Source organism: Salvia hispanica, chromosome 4, assembly GCF_029641045.1.
Source record: "Salvia hispanica isolate PSC_SH4W2 chromosome 4, Shi_PSC_v1, whole genome shotgun sequence".
NCBI lineage: Eukaryota > Viridiplantae > Streptophyta > Magnoliopsida > Lamiales > Lamiaceae > Salvia > Salvia hispanica.
The window spans coordinates 9,926,862-9,945,688 of NC_142695.1; the positions used below are offsets into that span (position 1 = coordinate 9,926,862).

At 34.1% G+C, this 18,827-nt stretch overlaps 2 protein-coding genes across 3 annotated transcripts; both read left to right on the forward strand.

The window, feature by feature from the left end:
* Positions 1-4,572: 4,572 nt before the first annotated feature.
* LOC125192576 (uncharacterized) lies at positions 4,573-8,168 on the forward strand. 2 transcript variants are annotated; one of them, XM_089056065.1, is made up of 8 exons: positions 4,573-4,836; positions 5,319-5,434; positions 5,543-5,661; positions 5,743-5,905; positions 5,993-6,213; positions 6,299-6,620; positions 6,705-7,153; positions 7,232-8,168. In XM_089056065.1, the coding sequence occupies exons 1-8, from the start codon at positions 4,678-4,680 to the stop codon at positions 7,981-7,983; spliced, it is 2,301 nt and encodes a 766-aa protein (XP_088912191.1). In that variant the 5' UTR covers positions 4,573-4,677; the 3' UTR covers positions 7,984-8,168. The 2 variants fall into 2 exon arrangements, with proteins under 2 accessions (XP_088912191.1, XP_047946148.2); XM_048090191.2 differs by having other exon boundaries at positions 4,574-4,836; positions 6,705-8,168.
* A 255-nt stretch (positions 8,169-8,423) lies between these two features.
* On the forward strand, positions 8,424-11,667 carry LOC125194624 (vesicle-associated protein 1-2-like). Its single transcript, XM_089056067.1, has 8 exons — positions 8,424-8,617; positions 8,783-8,853; positions 8,930-9,011; positions 9,199-9,314; positions 9,432-9,599; positions 9,692-9,733; positions 10,216-10,293; positions 11,309-11,667. The coding sequence occupies exons 1-8, from the start codon at positions 8,566-8,568 to the stop codon at positions 11,408-11,410; spliced, it is 711 nt and encodes a 236-aa protein (XP_088912193.1). The 5' UTR covers positions 8,424-8,565; the 3' UTR covers positions 11,411-11,667.
* Positions 11,668-18,827: the final 7,160 nt, after the last annotated feature.

Sequence of the window (18,827 nt, forward strand, 5' to 3'; positions counted from 1 at the left end):
AAATTAGTGTAATATATCAGTAAAATTGATGAGCAATTATTATTCATTATCGTGTGCTGTGGTTTCCAAGTCAATTTAGTCAAGAGGTCGGTCAAGTCATGTCAAGTTTTTCCAGTTTCTGCTCCCCACACCATGGCACCACCTCAAACTTCCATTTTCCATTACCTTTGCGCCTCCTTTCTGGTTAAATAGAGTATGAAAAGTACATTAGATTATATTTAAACTTATTAATTTGGTGAATTATGAAGTACTAATTCATTATTCATAGTTGTGAAGTCCCTCTCACATACCCAACTCTCTTTATGTGGTTATTGCTGAACGTAAGAGGAGATTGATAGGACAGTTCTATTAGGCCTGTACTTTCTATCGGTTAAATTATGAACTTACCATGACAGCAACCCTCTGTTTTCCATCGTTTAGTAACTTTAGTGACGGAATTTTTTAGTGACAAGCTTTTTAATTACGGCTCTGTCCAACACTAATCCGTCACTAGCCCTGTTTAGTAACAAAATTTTGCTGATCAGTGACGAAATTACACAAAAGCAATCAACAAAAGTATACAAAGAATAAAATAACCATAGTTATATTGCAACAAGTAGAAAACCTATGAAGGTAAAACAAAACCAAATACATAACCCTAAACTGCAGCGGTCGGTGATTTTTTAGAATGTAAAAGTGTGCACCAGTTGGTACGTATTTCCGAATTTGGCAAATTTATCAAAACAGTACCTAAAATCAATGTGATTTCTATGGTTAGTTACTTATCATAGATGATTTTCCAAAGAATCGAAAATGGCTCACGACATCTCCACATAAAACTAATAGTAGATAAAAAAAAAATACTACTCTCCTTGAGCTATTTTTGTTATATGGAATTATTGTTTACTTATGGATTGAAATTGTGAGATATTCCAAGGCCCCTTAATAACTCTCACCACTTGAGCTATTTTTGTTACATGAGATAGTTCAGTTATCTTTCTTACTAATCATATCTTATCAAACATGAAAAATAATCGACCTTATTGCTATTATGTTTTGTTTCTGATGAACAATAACCATCGCTACAAAAAATAAATGCTCATTAGTGACGGAATTTGTGTTGAAAAGCGTAAGCCACTAATTAGTGACAGATTAGTTTCCCACTAATATGAACTTACCATGACAGTCGCCCTTTGGCGGTTAGTACTTTAGTGACGGAACTTTTTAGTGACAAGATTTTTAATAATGGCTCTGCGACACTAATCTGTCACTAACCATGTTCAGTGACGAAATTTTGCTGATTAGTGACAAGATTGCACAAAAGCAATCAACAAAAGTATGCAAAGAATAAAATAAGCATAATTTATTGCAACAAGCAGAAAACCTGTGAAGGTAAAACAAAACCAAATACATAACCCTATACTGCACCGGTCGATGATTTTTTAGAATGTAAATGTGTGCACCAGTTGGCACGTATTGGCGAATTTAGCAAATTTACCATAACAGTACCTAAAATCAATGTGATTTCTATGGTTAGTTACTTATCATTGATGATTCTCCAAAGAATTGAAAATAGCTCGCGACATCTCCGTGTAAAATTATATACTCTATCGCTCTAGACATTATTTACCATTACCACTTATGATTGATGATTCTCAAAAGAATTAAAAATTATCACCATTGAGATCTCGTTCTTCAATAATCAGCAAGAAGGAGTTAATCGCTATGGTTCTATTGAGACGGATATTGCTGTTTGATTTGATTCCATTTCTAGTATTGCTGCGGCATCATTTTTCTAGAATTAAATTGTTCTTTTCTCCCAAACCCAAATGAAATGATCATTTTTTTTTCTTTTTTTTTGAAAATAAATATACAAGTTGGGCCTGGCCCACTTTAAGAAGATTTAAAGACTTAACTGGTCGGATGTTTCCAAGCCCAAGCTGGGTTTGTATAGCCAACCCAAGGGAAGTTTTTGCCATCAATTTCATGGGTCATATTCTAATGCTTATAGCACCTTAATTTAAAATCAAGACCAAATCTCCACTTTTAGATTTTAAAATGAGTAGATTAGATTAAATCTTATGAATCTCAATATATAGTAGACAAAATATCAACAAAAGGGTAATATCGTCATTATGTTATCATATGATAATTTTCGTGAATGTTTATTTATATCAACATAGTGTATTACAAATATCAACAATATGACATAGGCCTGTCAAAATGGATATCAGGTATTGGATACCCGATATCCAAATTCGAAAAAGCCGGATAATTGGATACCCGAAACCTGATTTTTCGGGTATCGGATCGGGATCGGGTAGTGAGAATTTTGGATTATCGAGAATCGGGTTACCCGATATCCAATCGGGTATACCCGAATTATCCGATTTATCCGATTTATTTTCTAAAATTAATAAATTATATTTTTATTATAATTAAATGTAATTTAATTTCTTAACTATAATTTAATTAATACTTAATAGTTAGTATATAAGATATGTAATTTAATTTTTTAATTACATTTTAATTTCATTGACTTGTGATATTTATAATTTTGAATTTTTTGATGATATTATTGTTAGATCTTGATTCTTGTGAGTTATTGAAATGTGATATTTATAAAGGATGAATGTTTGAACTTATGAATTTTGATGGTTATTGACTTATTGTGGATGGATGAAAGATGTTAATATGTATAACTTATCAATTTGGTATTTTTCAAAGTTTGTAGTTATTTTCTTTTAAATTCGAACTACTATAAGAATTTTGTATTTCTAAAAGTTCATAGTTATTTTCTCTTAAATTCGAGCTACTATAAGAATTTTGTATTTCTAAAAGTTTGTAGTTAATTTTTTTTTTAAAAAAAATCAAAATCACAATTGGGACTGGATACCCGAGTCGGGTATCCGGGTATCCGAAATCAAATTCAGGTCGTCTATCGGGTTGGATTTTGAGAATTTCGGGATCGGGTATCCGCGGGTATCCAATTTGACAGGCCTATGACATAAGAATATCAACACAAGTACAAGAAAATATCAACACATATTTATTGATATTTTTACATGATTTTATTGAGATTTTTACATGGTTTTATTGATTTTTGATGTATTTGTTGATAAAAAAATCTGGTTATCAACATTTACGAAAATTAAAATAAAAAATATCAAATTTCATCATCCGAACGTCGCCGGAACATATGCAATTGAGATCTCGTTGGAATCCTTATAAAATTATCTTTAATTTGATATATTTTTTGCGAAAAAATAATTTAAATCGAGAGAGTTACGTAAATTTAAAATTTTAAGATGATTTTAATGAGAGAGAATTGACATTAATATCCTCTAATTTTATTTATTAATTTTCTTAATTAAAAATATAATCCATATGACATATATTTCAGCCATTAGATTTTATAATTTAATGGCTAAGATTTAGTCTTAGTTTGAGATTGCTAATTAGTTATTGATCACTCCCGAATTTGATGATTCCAAAAACTTTCATATGGAAAAATAATAAATACGGTGCTTGTGATGTTTAATTAAAGGGTTCTAGTACCTATATCCCATTATCCCTCGGTGAAAAGAAAAAGGATTATTGCTAATTAGTTATTGATCACTCCCCGAATTTGATGATTCCAAGAACTTTCATATGGAAAAATAATAAATACGGTGCTTGTGATGTTTAATTAAAGGGTTCTAATACCTATATCCCATTATCCCTCGTTGAAAAGAAAAAGGGTTATAATGCACTAATGCAAAGATAGCTACCCCTAAATATAATTGTAATTATTTTAAACTTTTAAAAATCGTATAAAAGCAAGGATCATGATTTCTAGGGGAGAAAGTAACTTGTACTCCATACTACTAGTATTTATTTGTTCTTGTGAGTGAGTAAATGGCCTAGGCTTGAATAGGGTTTACTATTAGTTATTCCATATTTATGAGATTCACCTACTTCTCTCCTCGAAATTGATCGATGTATTGAAATTAAAGCGGCCTCAATTGACGGACATGCCTAGTGTTCCTCACTCAATTTTGTGATTCTTGCTCTAAATATTTAAAGCTTACACATACTTGTGTTAATTTTAATGATCTAATAGTATTCTTTTCTCACACAAATTTCTAAATAGTAGTATTTCCTGTGTGTTTGAAGGGTTGTGAAAAGAAAAAATTAAAATATGTTTTTAAATTTATTGGAATATAAATCCAAGGCTGAAATAAATACCTCGTTGCATGTTTCAAACACAAAATAAGAAACAAAAATGCCCTTCCAGTAAAGAGGGGCATGGATAAATTCTATACAATGAAGCCAAAAATGAAAAGACCTCTGTAATAACTCTTTTATTCTATGTTCAAATCACATAATTATGCCGCACTTCATTATTCTCTACCTTAATTTGAAAGTGTTTAACAAAAAATACATTAAATGCCGAAATCAATCTCACAATAATGACCAACTAGAATCCATATTTCCCAAGGGTAAACTCGTCTTTCCGCATATTAAGCGGTAGTATTACTATTTTCATGAGCTGTGGGCCATCGCATATAGCCGTTTAAGCGACGAGCTATTTGAAAAAAGATGAAGAAGTGATCTTATTTTAAAAAAATCGGAAACGACCGTTATGTTTTCTTATCTTCTTCATCATCAATTCTCCTCCTCGTCATAAAACACTCTGTTTTTGCTTTGATTTTTTTAATGGCGAACGATTTCGTGTTCACCGAGGAAGAAATGGCGGTTGACGGAGGCCTAGGCTACCCGACAGCCTTCGCCAAGCTCTGTCGAGATCGGAGTTTCGGGCCATTCAGCCATGGCCCGCCCTATACCTTCACCCCTTATGCTTTGGTTCAGCAAGAGGTAACCATTTCAAGTAGATCTGTCAATTAATTCAACTCCAAATTCGATGGAATTGTGAATTTGTTGAAGGACATTGTGTTTCTTAAGATTGAAGGGGGAACAATTTTTATTATTCTTTGCGATAAATTGTCCATATTCGATCATGTTTTTGTTTCATTTGTGTTTTTTCACTTTGGATCTTGATTTCACACACGAGCACAATAATAAATTGGTTTCGTTATAGGAATCGAATCTTCCTGAATTGAAAGATTGTGCGTGGTGGATTTGGAGTTGAAAATTGGTTAGGGCTTTTTTGATCGATAACTATCATTGACATTTAATTGTTGGAGCTTTGAGCTCTGTAAATGCAATTTATTCTACCCCTAAAATTCTGATTTTATGCGGCAATTTGTTCTGTTTGTAAGAAATCTATCACTAGCTAAATGCATCACTTTTACAAGGGCATATTTTGAAACAATCTATAATTTGATTTGGGGGTGCAGGAAGCAAGAGCAAAGGAATTGGATGAACTTTTCCCACTGACTGATCCGAAAGCGAAACCTACTACAAAGCCCAAGATCTTCTTGAATCTTCTATGGAAACAGCTCAACCATCTTGGGTAATGATGCAATGCACTTATCCCATATCATGCCTTCATTTTCAAATTCTCTCAAAGCTAAAACTTGGCTCCTTTTCTTGTTATTTATCACTATTCTAAATTCTTCAGGAATGCTGGTTTTGACCCTGAAATTATTCGTGTGGATCCGTATGGCAATGTTCTGTATTTTCATGCTGATGCTGCTTCCCCTCTTGCATGGGATATTGATCACTGGTTTCCTTGCTCAAGTAATTTCTATACATCTTTGATTGTAGAATTAGGTGCAGTGCAAGTAAGGATTTTAAAACTGTGATGCTGTTGAAATATAGGAGGAGGATTGACTGTTCCAAGCAACCTCAGAATCTTGCAGTGGCAAGTGTGTAGAAGGAAGCATAACAAGCTAGAATTTCTGATTCCCTGGTGGGATTTGCAAGTAGGCATATCCATTAACCAGTTCTTGTCCATCTTCGCCTCATCTAACTCAGATTTCAGGTTGGTAATATTGCATTAGTACTAGTAGTGTTATCAAAATCCGGTGATGATACATGCTAGGCTCTCGTTGCTGTTTCTGTGTTTCAGGCGGAGGGCGTTTGCATGGTTGTTTTATGAAGGGGAAAGTGAAGAACTCAATTCTTCACAGACAGTTGATTCCCACACGTTCCCCCAGCATTTCTTGGAATCAGAAGGTAGATTAGGTCTTGCTCCAGCTGCAGTTGTTCAGACGCGACGCGAGTCTCTTGATGCCCCATTGAAATCACTGGATCACAACAGAAGGCCTAAATCCAACACTCCCATAGTAGGTTAGTAGCAAATTAGCAATAAACTCTACCTCTTCTCTCTTGGTGTAAATTTGTGTGTTGTCTTAGTGTTGCTTTTTTATCGTAGCATCTGTGAAAAAAGGCCAACTGCTTTCAAAGGAGAATAATAGCGCGTTGATGGAGACCAACCCGTATCAAGCCATTGTCATGGCAAGAGATTCTCTAAAACAGCGAGAGGAGGCGTCAAAGATGCAGGCAGAAATACATAGATTAGATAACGAAACATGCGAGTTGCAGCACAAGTCTGAGGAGGATAAACTATCTATTCAAGAACTGGAGCTGGTGCTGGTCAAGAAAAGGAGGCGGGCAGAAAAGTGTCGAAGGCTAGCAGAGTCGCAGTCTTCCTACAGGTTAATGCTGGAGAAGATGATCAGAGACGCCATGCACCAGTAAGATTGTTCAAAACCAAAATTTGTGACAATGAGAAACACTAACAGAACATCTGTAACTGGATTTGTTCGCATATTTTGCAGAAGTGTCGTCTACAAGGAACAAGTGAGGTTGAATCAAGCGGCAGCTAGTGCTCTCATGGCTAGACTCGAAGCTCAGAAAGCAATATGTGATTCTGCTGAGAGGGAACTTCATTTGAAGCATAAACAGAGAGATGAGCTGGAGAAACAGATAAGGCCCGAATGGGAACAGGCGAGGAAGAGATCAAGAATGGATGATACACTCACTGAAGAGGATGACGACCACCAGATCACTCTATGTTTGCCAGAAAATGAGCTAAACATTCAGCAAGAAATGGAAAAGAATGAAATTGTATGCGCAGAAACTGCAGTGAACACTCTTCTTTGTTTGCTTGACATAAAATCCGCTGCTCATTCACACAAGGAACTACGGAAGTTCTTGGAGGAGGAGCAGAGATCTTCGACAGCTAGTCCACTTCCAAACGAGGAACGAGAAGAGGAAGACGTTGAAGGTGAGAAGAATGAGTCCACTACTAAAATTAGAGTCTTGAAGCCTGATCTAAATAAAACTGGGGACGATGTTGCTGTAGAGAATGAGTACATAGTTGAAGAAAGGCTTGAAAAGCTGGAGATAGAAGATGGAGGGAAAGTGTACAATATTCAGTTCCCATTTCCCCACGAAACAGAGGAAGAGGAGGACGAAGAAAGCAGAAGACAACGTGGGAAAGGGAATATAGAGAAATGGATGCAGTTTCTGCTTGAAAACACGCAAGAAGACACAGAGGTAAACACGCAGACCTCTGGTGGAAAAGAAACATCCAGGACAGACGAACTAATCGAGAAGATGAACATGATATTTCCCCACACAGATATTAAAGATTCAAGGGCTCAGAAAACACAGTGCACAGAGGCTGTGAAACTGGTTGGAAAAAAGATGGATGGTCAGCCAGTTGTCTCCGATATAAGTGACAAGAACTCAGAAGGGGATAAAGAGAATGACAAAAACATGGCAAATATCAACACCTCTTTCAAGAACCCTCCTTACAGAGCTGTGCCACAGAAGATAACAACGAAGGAATCAGCTTCGCTTGGTAAAGGAGTAAGCAGCCCCGATGAGATAAAGGGGAAAGAAAGGGGACTAGTGAGGTCAGAGAGTGCCCGGGCGTTTCGCCGTATACCATCATCTCCCTCTCTTTTATTGGAAGGCGTGAAAAAGAGAGTGGACTGCATAAGAAGAAAACCCTTGGTACTTGATGATAATGATGGAGATGAGAGCGTTGGAGCCAGAAAAAGCTTCATGAACTCTTCCATCAAAACCATCAAGAAAGCAGTGAGGATTTAGATTGTGCATGTGGTTAGGTTATATGTGTGTATTATTTGTTGAGAGGCAAACAAAAAAAAGAATTGGTGTGATCTTTTTTCTTTGATTCTTTGAGTTGTTGGGCACTTGGGCTTGTTGTTTGATCATATTCATATTGGTTTGTGGAAATATATGTATGTAATAACAGCTTGTTGTTTGATCTTTTATCCAACTTGATTTCTTAAATTTCCAAGATATGTGAACTTGAAATCTTTTTATATCAAAACTATTTAGTAATCCTAGTTTTCTTTTTCATTTAATTATTTTCCGTGTCTACACTAAAAAACTATGTTAGTTAAAATCGAAAATGATTTGAATTTAAATTTTTAAAACAAAACTTCTGCTCAAATTTGTTATTGGAGTTTGACTATATCACTAGTAAACAGTAAACAGCACTTTCCTCATTCCCATTATTTAATTATTTTCCGTCTACACTGAAAACCATATACAGCCATTTTCCTGAAATTCGAAAACCCCAGATCTCCTCCCTTCCCCTTTTCTCCCCCAAGCACCACCGCCGCGCATCCTCAATTATCCGGTGGCCAGATCGCGATCCTTTCAGAAATGAGTAACGGCGAGCTTCTCCAAATCGAACCGCTCGAACTTCAGTTCCCATGTAATTCAGAGCTCTCACTCTGTTTTGTTTGTGAATTGGGAGTTCTACTTCTATCCTCGATTATTACTGTGTGGAAATTGGGAAGATGTTGATTTACTTTTACTGATTTTAGATCTGTATCTTTTGTTCATTCTATTTCTTTTTCTTGTGCTTTGGTTTTGACAGTCGAGTTAAAGAAACAGATCTCATGTTCCATGCGATTGTTCAATAAAACCGATAACTTCGTGGCTTTCAAGGTCAAATTTTGCACTTTTTTTAGTTTAGAGTGCACGTAGAAATATTGTGTACTTACGTTCACACATGATTTTTCAGGTGAAGACTACAAATCCAAAGAAGTATTGTGTGAGGCCGAACACTGGAGTCGTGGCTCCGCACTCTACCTGTGATGTTATAGGTCCCTTTCCATCTATTTGTTTTTGTATACATATGCGATTGCATCTGTGTCTCGTGTATCTCGCTTAATTGAGTCATACTTAGTCAATTGTAGTAGTTTTAATGATTGGAAACTATTATTCAGAAATAGTAATACTTAATAGGTGTGATCATAAGTTACTGAATTCATAAATTGTTTCATCATAAAGTTACGATGCAAGCCCAAAAGGAAGCTCCTCCGGACATGCAATGCAGGGATAAATTTCTCCTCCAAAGCGTAGTTGTGAGCCCTGGATCTTCTGCGAAGGATATTACTGCTGAAATGGTATACGAGTCTTCATTATTTACTCTAGTTCTAGTTAAGGGTTGAGAGTTTAGCCAGAAATTGGTAGTACTATATTTTTACTTAAGCTCTATCCTTTACTTCTACTCCATTTTCCAGTTCAGCAAAGATTCAGGAAATCAGGTTGATGAATGTAAGTTGAGGGTTACTTATGTTCCACCACAGCAGCCACCTTCACCTGTGCGAGAGGGGTCAGAGGAAGGCTCGTCACCAAGGGCCTCAGTGTCAGACAATGGGACCGTGAATCAAACTTTTGAGTTCAACAATGTAAGCAAGGGATGCTCACTTAGTAGCAAGTGGCAACATTTTCCATATTATTTAGGAAGTCCCTGAACATTATTCTTCTTTATTACCTGCAGATGTCTAAAGGGTTGTTTGAACAACAGGAGAGCTCATTAGAGGTTATACCCAAATTTACAACAATATGTTATTTTTGGTTCTTTTGTTTCCACATCTTGATTCTATGTTGAATGATACTGGTGTAGCCAAGTTTTTACTGTTTGTCCATTGAGTCGTTGAACATATAGTTCCAATGTAGGGATGTGGATTCTTCCTTTAAAACCTTGGGTATGAAGTTAATCATAGGAAGTTGGCAATTCTGATGAGTACAGGCTAGGTATATTTAAATTCATATTTATCGGAATCTTACTTTTTTCAAAACGAAGCATGGAAATAGTAGAGAGTGCAGATAGTGTGAATTTGTTTCCTGGCTTACTATAGTTTGGTGTTATATTTGAACATATCAGCAATTACACTACCAATTTTACTCTGTAAATGATGGATCTTAAACTTGGATTAATTATGTCCATCTTGTGTTAAATGGCTTTGTTCTTTAGCGTTAACCTTTTTCTCCAATTTTGTTCAATGTTATTTGTTATTGTAGGCTAAGTCGCTGATTTCAAGGCTGACTGAGGAGAAACGTTCTGCTATTCAGCAAAACAACAAGCTTCAGCAAGAACTGGTAATTTATTGTTTTAGTCTTGTATCATTGGTTTCTGTGGAGCTTTTTCTTCTAGGGGGTAATTGCATCACGATACCAAACAAACGTGTATCTTTTGTGTTTCTAGCATGCATAAACAAGATTTTTGGACAAATCAGAATTAAAGACATCTAAAGATATATTTATATTGAAGTCTGCTTATTTGTATTTCAACCTGTTTTGTTTACACAACAGGGTCTAATAATAGTCTACCTAACTTTGCATTTTAGTGTCTAAACTTGTTTTGTCAATTTGGCTAGTACATAAACATTTAGGGTAACTGTCAGCACTCAGTATTCACACTGTTTACCACAAAGCACTATTAGTTGAGCAAATATCATGCCACATGCCATGATATCATCTGTTTTGTAAATCTCCTTTTTTCTCTTTAAAATATACTTGGCATTCCTATAATTCTCAAACGGAACCAGCAAGGTGCAGTTTTGGCATTATTTTTCATGTCCTTAGAGATTTTTTTTTTGCTGTTGGTTGAATTTGTTATATTTTTAAAAAAGTAGCAGACAAATTAAATATAATTAGGGATCATTTACTTTGACGAATAAGACGAATTGATAAAAGTAATCCATTCTTACTTTGATGAATTGATTAATTTTGCACTTGTTTGATCATCTTATCCTTCAAAAAGTCAATCTTATGTTTTATCAATGTATCCCATCACTCAGAGTAAGTGCTCCCCTAATGTTCATCAACAACTCCCAATTAAGGCCTACTAGTCACAATTAGGACAGATGCTTTGGTTGTACTGGAGTGTGACTCTTTAAAAATAACTTATACTCCCTACCAGCTGGCGTCTATCCAATTATAGTTTGTTTTGTTTGGCACTCATACTTAAGTCTTACTTTATTTGTCATAGCTATTTCGCCTGGGCTTTATATAATTGATGTTTTTGTTGATTTTGGTGATGGCCTAAGCTGAATTTAATGGTTTGATTGTGCCAAACTGCTGGGTATGTAATACATTTGGTTATGTTTGACAGGAGGCGTTGAAGCGGAAAAGCGGTGGGGGCGTTCCGATCACGTACGTTATCGTTGTTTGCTTGATAGGCATCCTATTGGGGTACCTCTTGAAGAGAACATGACTAAAGGAAGATTATCTGGTCGTTGTGCCAAAGCAGCTGCTTGCTTGTTCAAATATTTAGTATTTGAAGTGATGCGTTGCACTCTGCTCAAATTAGCTGTCTGTTTGACTGTAGAAAAGATGCCTAAATTGGTTTGGTGGTTTTTTGTAATTTGCTAAAAAAATTGCATTCTTTGTCTGGGTAGTTGCTTAACATTCTCAATTGAATCATGTAACTTAAGCACATAGTTTCTTTATATAAGTTTCTATTCAGCAGTATTTCTGTCACCTCCTCTCCCAAATTTCTTTTAATTTGATGTTTCTCTGTTTCTTATTCGAATTCCAGCTCTCAAAGTTTGAAATGATCTTCTCGGGCTTTATAAATATAGTAAGTACATAGCTTAAACACCAATGATTGGTGAAATCGAATTTGTTTTTTTACTAATTGGTTTTGAATTTTGTTTTGATTCTATAATTTGTACTCCTTGTTATATATTGATATTAGATTTTTAATTGTACATTCCTCAAAATACGGCAAATGTGACTTAATGCATGATTAATTGATTCTTGAATGTCACTAGTACTATGCTATTTCATGAGGAAAGACTGTACAGTACCAGTCTTTTAGGGAAACATTTTTGAATTACTCCCTTGATATATACTTTTAATTTTATTTTTATACTAAAAGTGAAATATATGAAACCTTCTTCACTCTTCCAGCCTATCTATTTATGATACTTCATCCGTCTCTTAAAATAAATACTATTTTTATTTTAGTTCGACCTTTAAAATTATATACTCCTTCCGTCCCATAATAGATGTCACACTTTCTTTTTTAGTTTATCTTACAAAAGATGTCACATTTCTTTTTCAAGAAAAAGTTCTCTCTCACATTAATATAAATATACTATTTTCTATTTCCATCTAACACACAAAATAACGTCTCCTAAAATCTCATGTCGTTCTCCAACTATGTCATATATTATGGGAGGGAAGGAGTACCACTATTGATTTCAGGAACTTTTTTTTTCTCTTTAAGGTGTGCATTCAGTTTGCTGTGTAGCACTTCTTTAGAAAATGTGTTGAATTTGAAAATGATTTCATTTTTCGGATATTCCTTTTATAAATAGTTTGTTCTGTTGGTTTTTCTTTTCGTCGTATTGTTTTGTGTGTTAAATGGAGAGAGAAAATATAATTTTTATATTCATGTGAGAGAGAACTTTTTCTAAAAAGGGAAATGTGACATCTTTTGTGGGACAAACTAAAAAAGAAAGTGTGCCATTTTTTGTGGGACGGAGGGAGTACTATTTTTGGTAGTGGACTCCACACCCACTAACTCATTCTCACTCATATTTTATTTAAAACCAATATATCAAAGTTGGACACACATTCCACGAACTTTTTCAACCCACATTCTACTATCTTCGTCCACCTAAAATAGAAATATTTGTGTATGACACGAGTTTTAATGTGAAATTGGTAAATTATGAAAGAGAGAGAGGAAAAGTAAAGATGAGTAATATTAGTGGATTGTAAGATTCATATTATTAATACTAGTATTTAATTGTTTAAAACTTTCCATATTTAGAAAGTAATCTAATTTTGGTGACAAATTATTAGGGATGGAGGGAGTATGTAATTTTTAATTTTTAGAAATTTGTAATGTAACTTTAGATTTTTTAATTAAGTTTTATTAATAAAATATTTCTTTATTAATTAAGTTCTCCATCCCTCTCATTACACGAGACACATTTCTTTTGGGCACATATTTTTAGGTAGTGGTGTTTAGGGGTGAGCAAAATAACCGAAAACCGAATATCCGAACCGAACCAAATCGAAATTTTGAAATTCGGTTCGGTTTTTTCGGTTTTTTGGTTCGGTTCGGTTTTAAAAATACAAAAATTTCGGTTTTTCGGTTCGGTTCGGTTTGGGCGAAAAAAAAACCGAAAAACCGAAAAATCGAATTATATTTTAAATATATTATTATATATTTTTATCCTATTAATTTAGTATATTATATCATATATATAACATATATTCTTCTAATATATTTTTATATAATAAATATTATATATATTATATTAATTTTATATTATATATATTTATATTCTATTAGTATATATAAAATAAAATAAATTAGATATATTAAAATATACTATTTTTTTTCGGTTTTTCGGTTTTGTTTTGAAATTTCGGTTTTTCCGGTTTAGTTCGGTTTTTTAAGTTCGGTTTTCGGTTTTTCGGTTTTCGGTTTTTCGGTTCGGTTCGGTTTCAATTTTAACCTAAATTCGGTTTTTCGGGTTCGGTTCGGTTTGGGCGAAAAACCGAACCGAAATCCGAATGCACACCCCTAGTGGTGTTACTGGTTAAATGAAAAGAGAATAAAGTAGAAGTTAAAAAAAATAGAGAGAATAAGTAGGAGAGAGGATAATAGAGTGTTGCTCTTTTGCCATAAAAGGAAATATCTCACTTATAATAGGACTGATGAAATATATTTTTAAATTGAAGAAATGAAATAGTGGGAGCTATTAATAGGCAAGGGAATAATGGTTGCAGGTGTTGTCCCTAAGATAAGGTATGTAATAAAATATGGTTAAAAATGGAATGAGCCCCATGAATAATCAGAGAAATTTCAGAAAAAATGACTCAATTCGCAAGCCTTTCGTAATTTTGCATTAAATTCGTTGACCTTTCAGAATAAGAGATCGTGACATGCTAATTTTTTGAAATAAGGGATTTTGGAAATTTTCTTTTCTATTTTCTATTTTTTTTAAAATTTATTTCACAATATTTACGAATGGACAAAATTTCCCACTATTATTGTCACACAATTTTGAGGAGTTGGAGGGTGGAGCAGCGGTGACTTACAGAATTGGAATAAAAATAATAAAATTGTGGTAAAAAATATTAGAGAGTGATGTGGTCAATTCATAAATATTATGAAGGAAAAAAAAGAAAAAAAAAGAAGAGCAAATGGGTAAAAGTTTGAAAAGTTATTCCAAAAAATTTGCACGTCACAATCACGTATTTCAAAAGATCAATTCCCAAAATTCGAAAATCTATAGATTGAGTTTCTTTTTTCCAAAATCTTCTGATTAATTAAGGGTGGATGAATAAGAAATGACTATTGAAAATGCTCTTATATTTTGTTGCCTTGTTGAGTCCTCTCTTGGAATAAATAAAATATTAATTAATTAAGTCTATAGCAGACAATAATTAATTAATGGATGCTTCTATCTTAAGCGCGGGAAATAAGTATCAAGAAATGGAAACCCGAAGTACTTTTAATTTTGGATTTGGATTGGAATGCAATATTACTTCTGTAGTGGCTGCTCGTAATATTCCAATTATAAGCTTATATTAAATTGAGTTTAATTTAATTAGTAAAAAGCTAATTGGAGGAGCCCATATCCAAAACCTTCTATAGATTCCTGTCTGGGCCCAATATGTGACTTAATATAAATAGGAGAATAAATGAGACAGAAAATACACATTATTTTCTTCCAAAAGTTTCGACCCCCTCTCTAGTTAGACAAGGGGCGATTTTTCTCTCCTTCGGGGGATAGGTTTTCCGTCTTCTTTATTTAAGTCCTAGTATACTAGTGAGATCAGCCCACTCTGATATCAGTTTACAGTTCGGGAACCAGACAGAAGATCTGTGGTTTTGTACTAAAGATCTTCACATGGAGAAGGCGCTAGCTATCTTCGATTCTTTGGAGAATCATCAAGGTATAATGGCTAAACCGTAGAAAAGCATGTTTTAGGTTTAAATTAATTTAAAGCATGTTTTATTTGAGTTATGAGCATGATACATGTGATATTTACGCGAATAGAATTTGTCTAAATAATCTGCTAAATAGATAAGAATTATTATGTAATTGATTTATGTATGCGCTTCCGCTCTCAGTCTCTTCAAGCAATTACTATTGCAGATTAGTACTCCTTTCTTATTAAAAATAATATTTTCTTTTTGGATTGTGTATTAAAAAGGAAATGTTGCTTAAAACTGAAATAATATCAGTGTCTTTTCCTCCAACCCATCTTCTCGCACCCACTATCATATATAAGTTACAAACAAATTTTTAATGCAATAATCGAAGGTCGCACCTTTCCTAGGATCCAATTAACCAGTATCTAATTGAACGCCGACTTTGCCAGGGAGGGTTTTTGCTGCGCCGTAGGAGACGAGTGTTTGAATTTAGAATTGCCCCGCCCAAACTGACGAATTAAATTAAATACTACTATACATGAATTTTTAATAAATTAACAATATTTCATATATTTATGCTATTTTCGTTGTCTTTTTTATTTTCTTCATAGCTATTATACAAAAAATAAATGTTTTATATCTTTAATTTAATTTATTTCAAAATTTATTTTTACATTATGTTAACGATCTTATGTTACTAATATTAACAATAATATGTTTGTATGTCAACTGCTATTAAATTGAAAACTGCTAACTATGTCAAAACCTATAATATTGATGTTAATACGAAGACATTTGTATATCAACTAAATTTTATTTACATACAAACCTACAATTCCAATCCATTGTTTGGTATCCTGAAATTCTTTGAGTATGAAATTGAATTACTTTCAAAATCATATAATTACACAATTTAAATTCCATATCAATAATAGTGTAAAATCTAAATATAAATATAGTGTAAAATCTAAATATAAATACTCCCCCCGTCCCAAGTTAGTAGTCCCGGTTGAGTTTGACACGGGTTTTGTTACGGGACAAACTTCTGCAAGGCTGGCAGAGAGGAACCTTGAGCAAGAAGCTGACTTGAATGCCGATACATCGGAGCCGAGGGAGCAGTCGCAAGCGGAGCCAGCAAGGCGTGACCGATCAGCGCGACGCCGAGTTTGTGTCTCGTTACGGAGTATAGTGTTTGTTGGAAATAAAGCACTTGATCAAGTAGATTTAGTCACTTGATCTAGTCGACCAAGAGTCATTAGGAGCAATGCACTTGATCAAGTAGATTTCAAGTCTCTTCTTTGTGCAAAACGTACAAACCCTAGTTTTCGATGCGGGAGTGATCGACGGGCAAAGGTTCCCGCGACGTTCAACACAGATTCTTTCGTTGAGGAACTTTTTCCTTAACAAGTTTTATATACCCACCTGCAAAATCACGGTCCGCTCTATAATAACATAGCTACTAATATGGTTGTGTGGTCGAACATAGAGTACGTTTTCTCTTAACATAATTAGAATTGAGGTTTCAACACATATATGTTACATGGCATGTATATGTAATTAACATGAAATATACATGTAGACAACATGACTTGTATGTGTAGATAATATTTATTTTGAATATTGTTAACATCAACTGTATTCGTAGTTAATATAAATCGTATATGTATTTATATATGTAATGCACATGGATAAAATATGATAAGATTGATTTCGACAAAAGCTTCTTGGGTCATGGCAACAATCCACCTGACCACCTCCATTCGTTGAGGAACTTTTTCCTTAACAGGTTTTATATGCCCACCTGCAAAATCACGGTCCGTTCTACAATAACATAGCTACTAATATGGTTGTGTGGTCGGTTAACATAGAGTATGTAATCTGTTAACATAATTAGAATTGAGGTTACAAAACATATATGTTACATGGCATGTATATGTGATTAACATGAAATACATGTAGACAACATGGTTGAAGATCATGAGGAATGGATCAATATGTTTTGTATTCACAGTCGTATGGATTGAATATATAGTTAACATGACTTGTATGTGTAGTTAATATTATTTTAAATATCGTTAACATCAACTGTATTTGTAGTTAATATGAATCGTATATGTACAAAATATGATAAGATTGATTTCGACAAAGGCTTCTTGGGTTAACATGTTGGCAACAATCCACCGTCAAACAGGCCGACGCTGAGGCCGTGGTTCGGAGACTGAAATTCCAGCCGCAGAGATCGAGTTTCTTCTTTTTGAATTCTATCTCCACCTCACTCCTTTACGAGCAATGGTGCGAGACTCTAGCGACGATGGTTCAGTTGTGGTGTATGAAATTGGACAATGAGGGGTTTAGCTTTTTGCCCCACCTTGTTTCGAACGTTGAGCTTCCATCGGAGAGGGTGGAATTGAACGATCGGCTGAAGGTGTTGTTTCTTGATAAATTGAATAGACTGAAGGAGGGTGCGAAGGCTCCAACTCAATAAGCATGTAATTAAAAAGTTTAAATATAAAAATTGGTTAGTTCGGGTGATTTGGTATACCCCACCCCAATCTCGAAATCCAAAAAATTGGGTATTGGGTATCTAATTACCGGATATTTCGGGTTTGGATATCGAGTATCCAATTCCCGATATCCATTTCGACACCCCTAATTCTGAATTTGTCAATATCACGCCCAATTAAATCTTTGAACCAACAAATAATGCAAATATACCATGGCCTTTAACACAACTATAAAATTGTCTTTATAAATTAAATCGATAGCCTACAACACCATAATATACTAACAAAAATAAATCAATTCTAATCCACTTACTAGCAAAAAGTTTTATGTACTTGCTTTTGGATATTTAGTAATAAAAGGAACAAGCCAATGAAAAATAGTTCTAAAGAATAATAATAGTAGTACTACAAAAATAATAAAGAAACGCAAAAAATGAAAAATCTGAATACATGTCGACATATGAAATTCTTGTCAATTAAAATCATATACAGTCCATATTAATTTTGAATACTCTTCATGTTAAATATATATACAATTGCTCTGTGCAGCCAAGTAGCACCCCACAATTGCTCATCCTATAACAAATCAAAAAACACAACTTCAAAAACAGAGTTGATACATCCAAAAGGAGGGATGTGATCAAATGAAAACTCTAAATATTGTACAAACTCAAAACTATGATCTGGATCATTGAAAAATGTCAACAGATCACAAAAAAACATCAACATTTCAACGGTAGTCAATGACTGATGATGTGTTGATTGTGTTGATACTGTGTTGACATTAAAATCTTGAAACTTTACACTGTGTTAATATTGTATTGAAACTATGTTGAAGCTGTGTTGAGAAGTTTTGAGTTTGTACAATATATAAGTTTGCATTTTATCATTACCCTCCAAAAGGTTTTGTATGTAATTGACTAGGATTTTATATGTAGTTATTATGACTTGAATTCGTATATGTCGTTGACTGTATAATTCTTTAACATGACGTTCATATGTAGTTAACAAGACGTTCATATATAGTTAACATGACGTGGAATGGATTTTAATCGAGCAAAATGTTTGGGTGTCTAGAGCTTAGACAGAAGTCGTCGAAACACTATTTCTCATAATTCTTTAAAACATATCAAGCAAAATGTTTGGGTGTCCGGAGCTCAGATGGCTGCAGCATTCGCTGGCATGGTCGAAGGAATCTAAGCATACCCAGCAAATATATTTCCCAC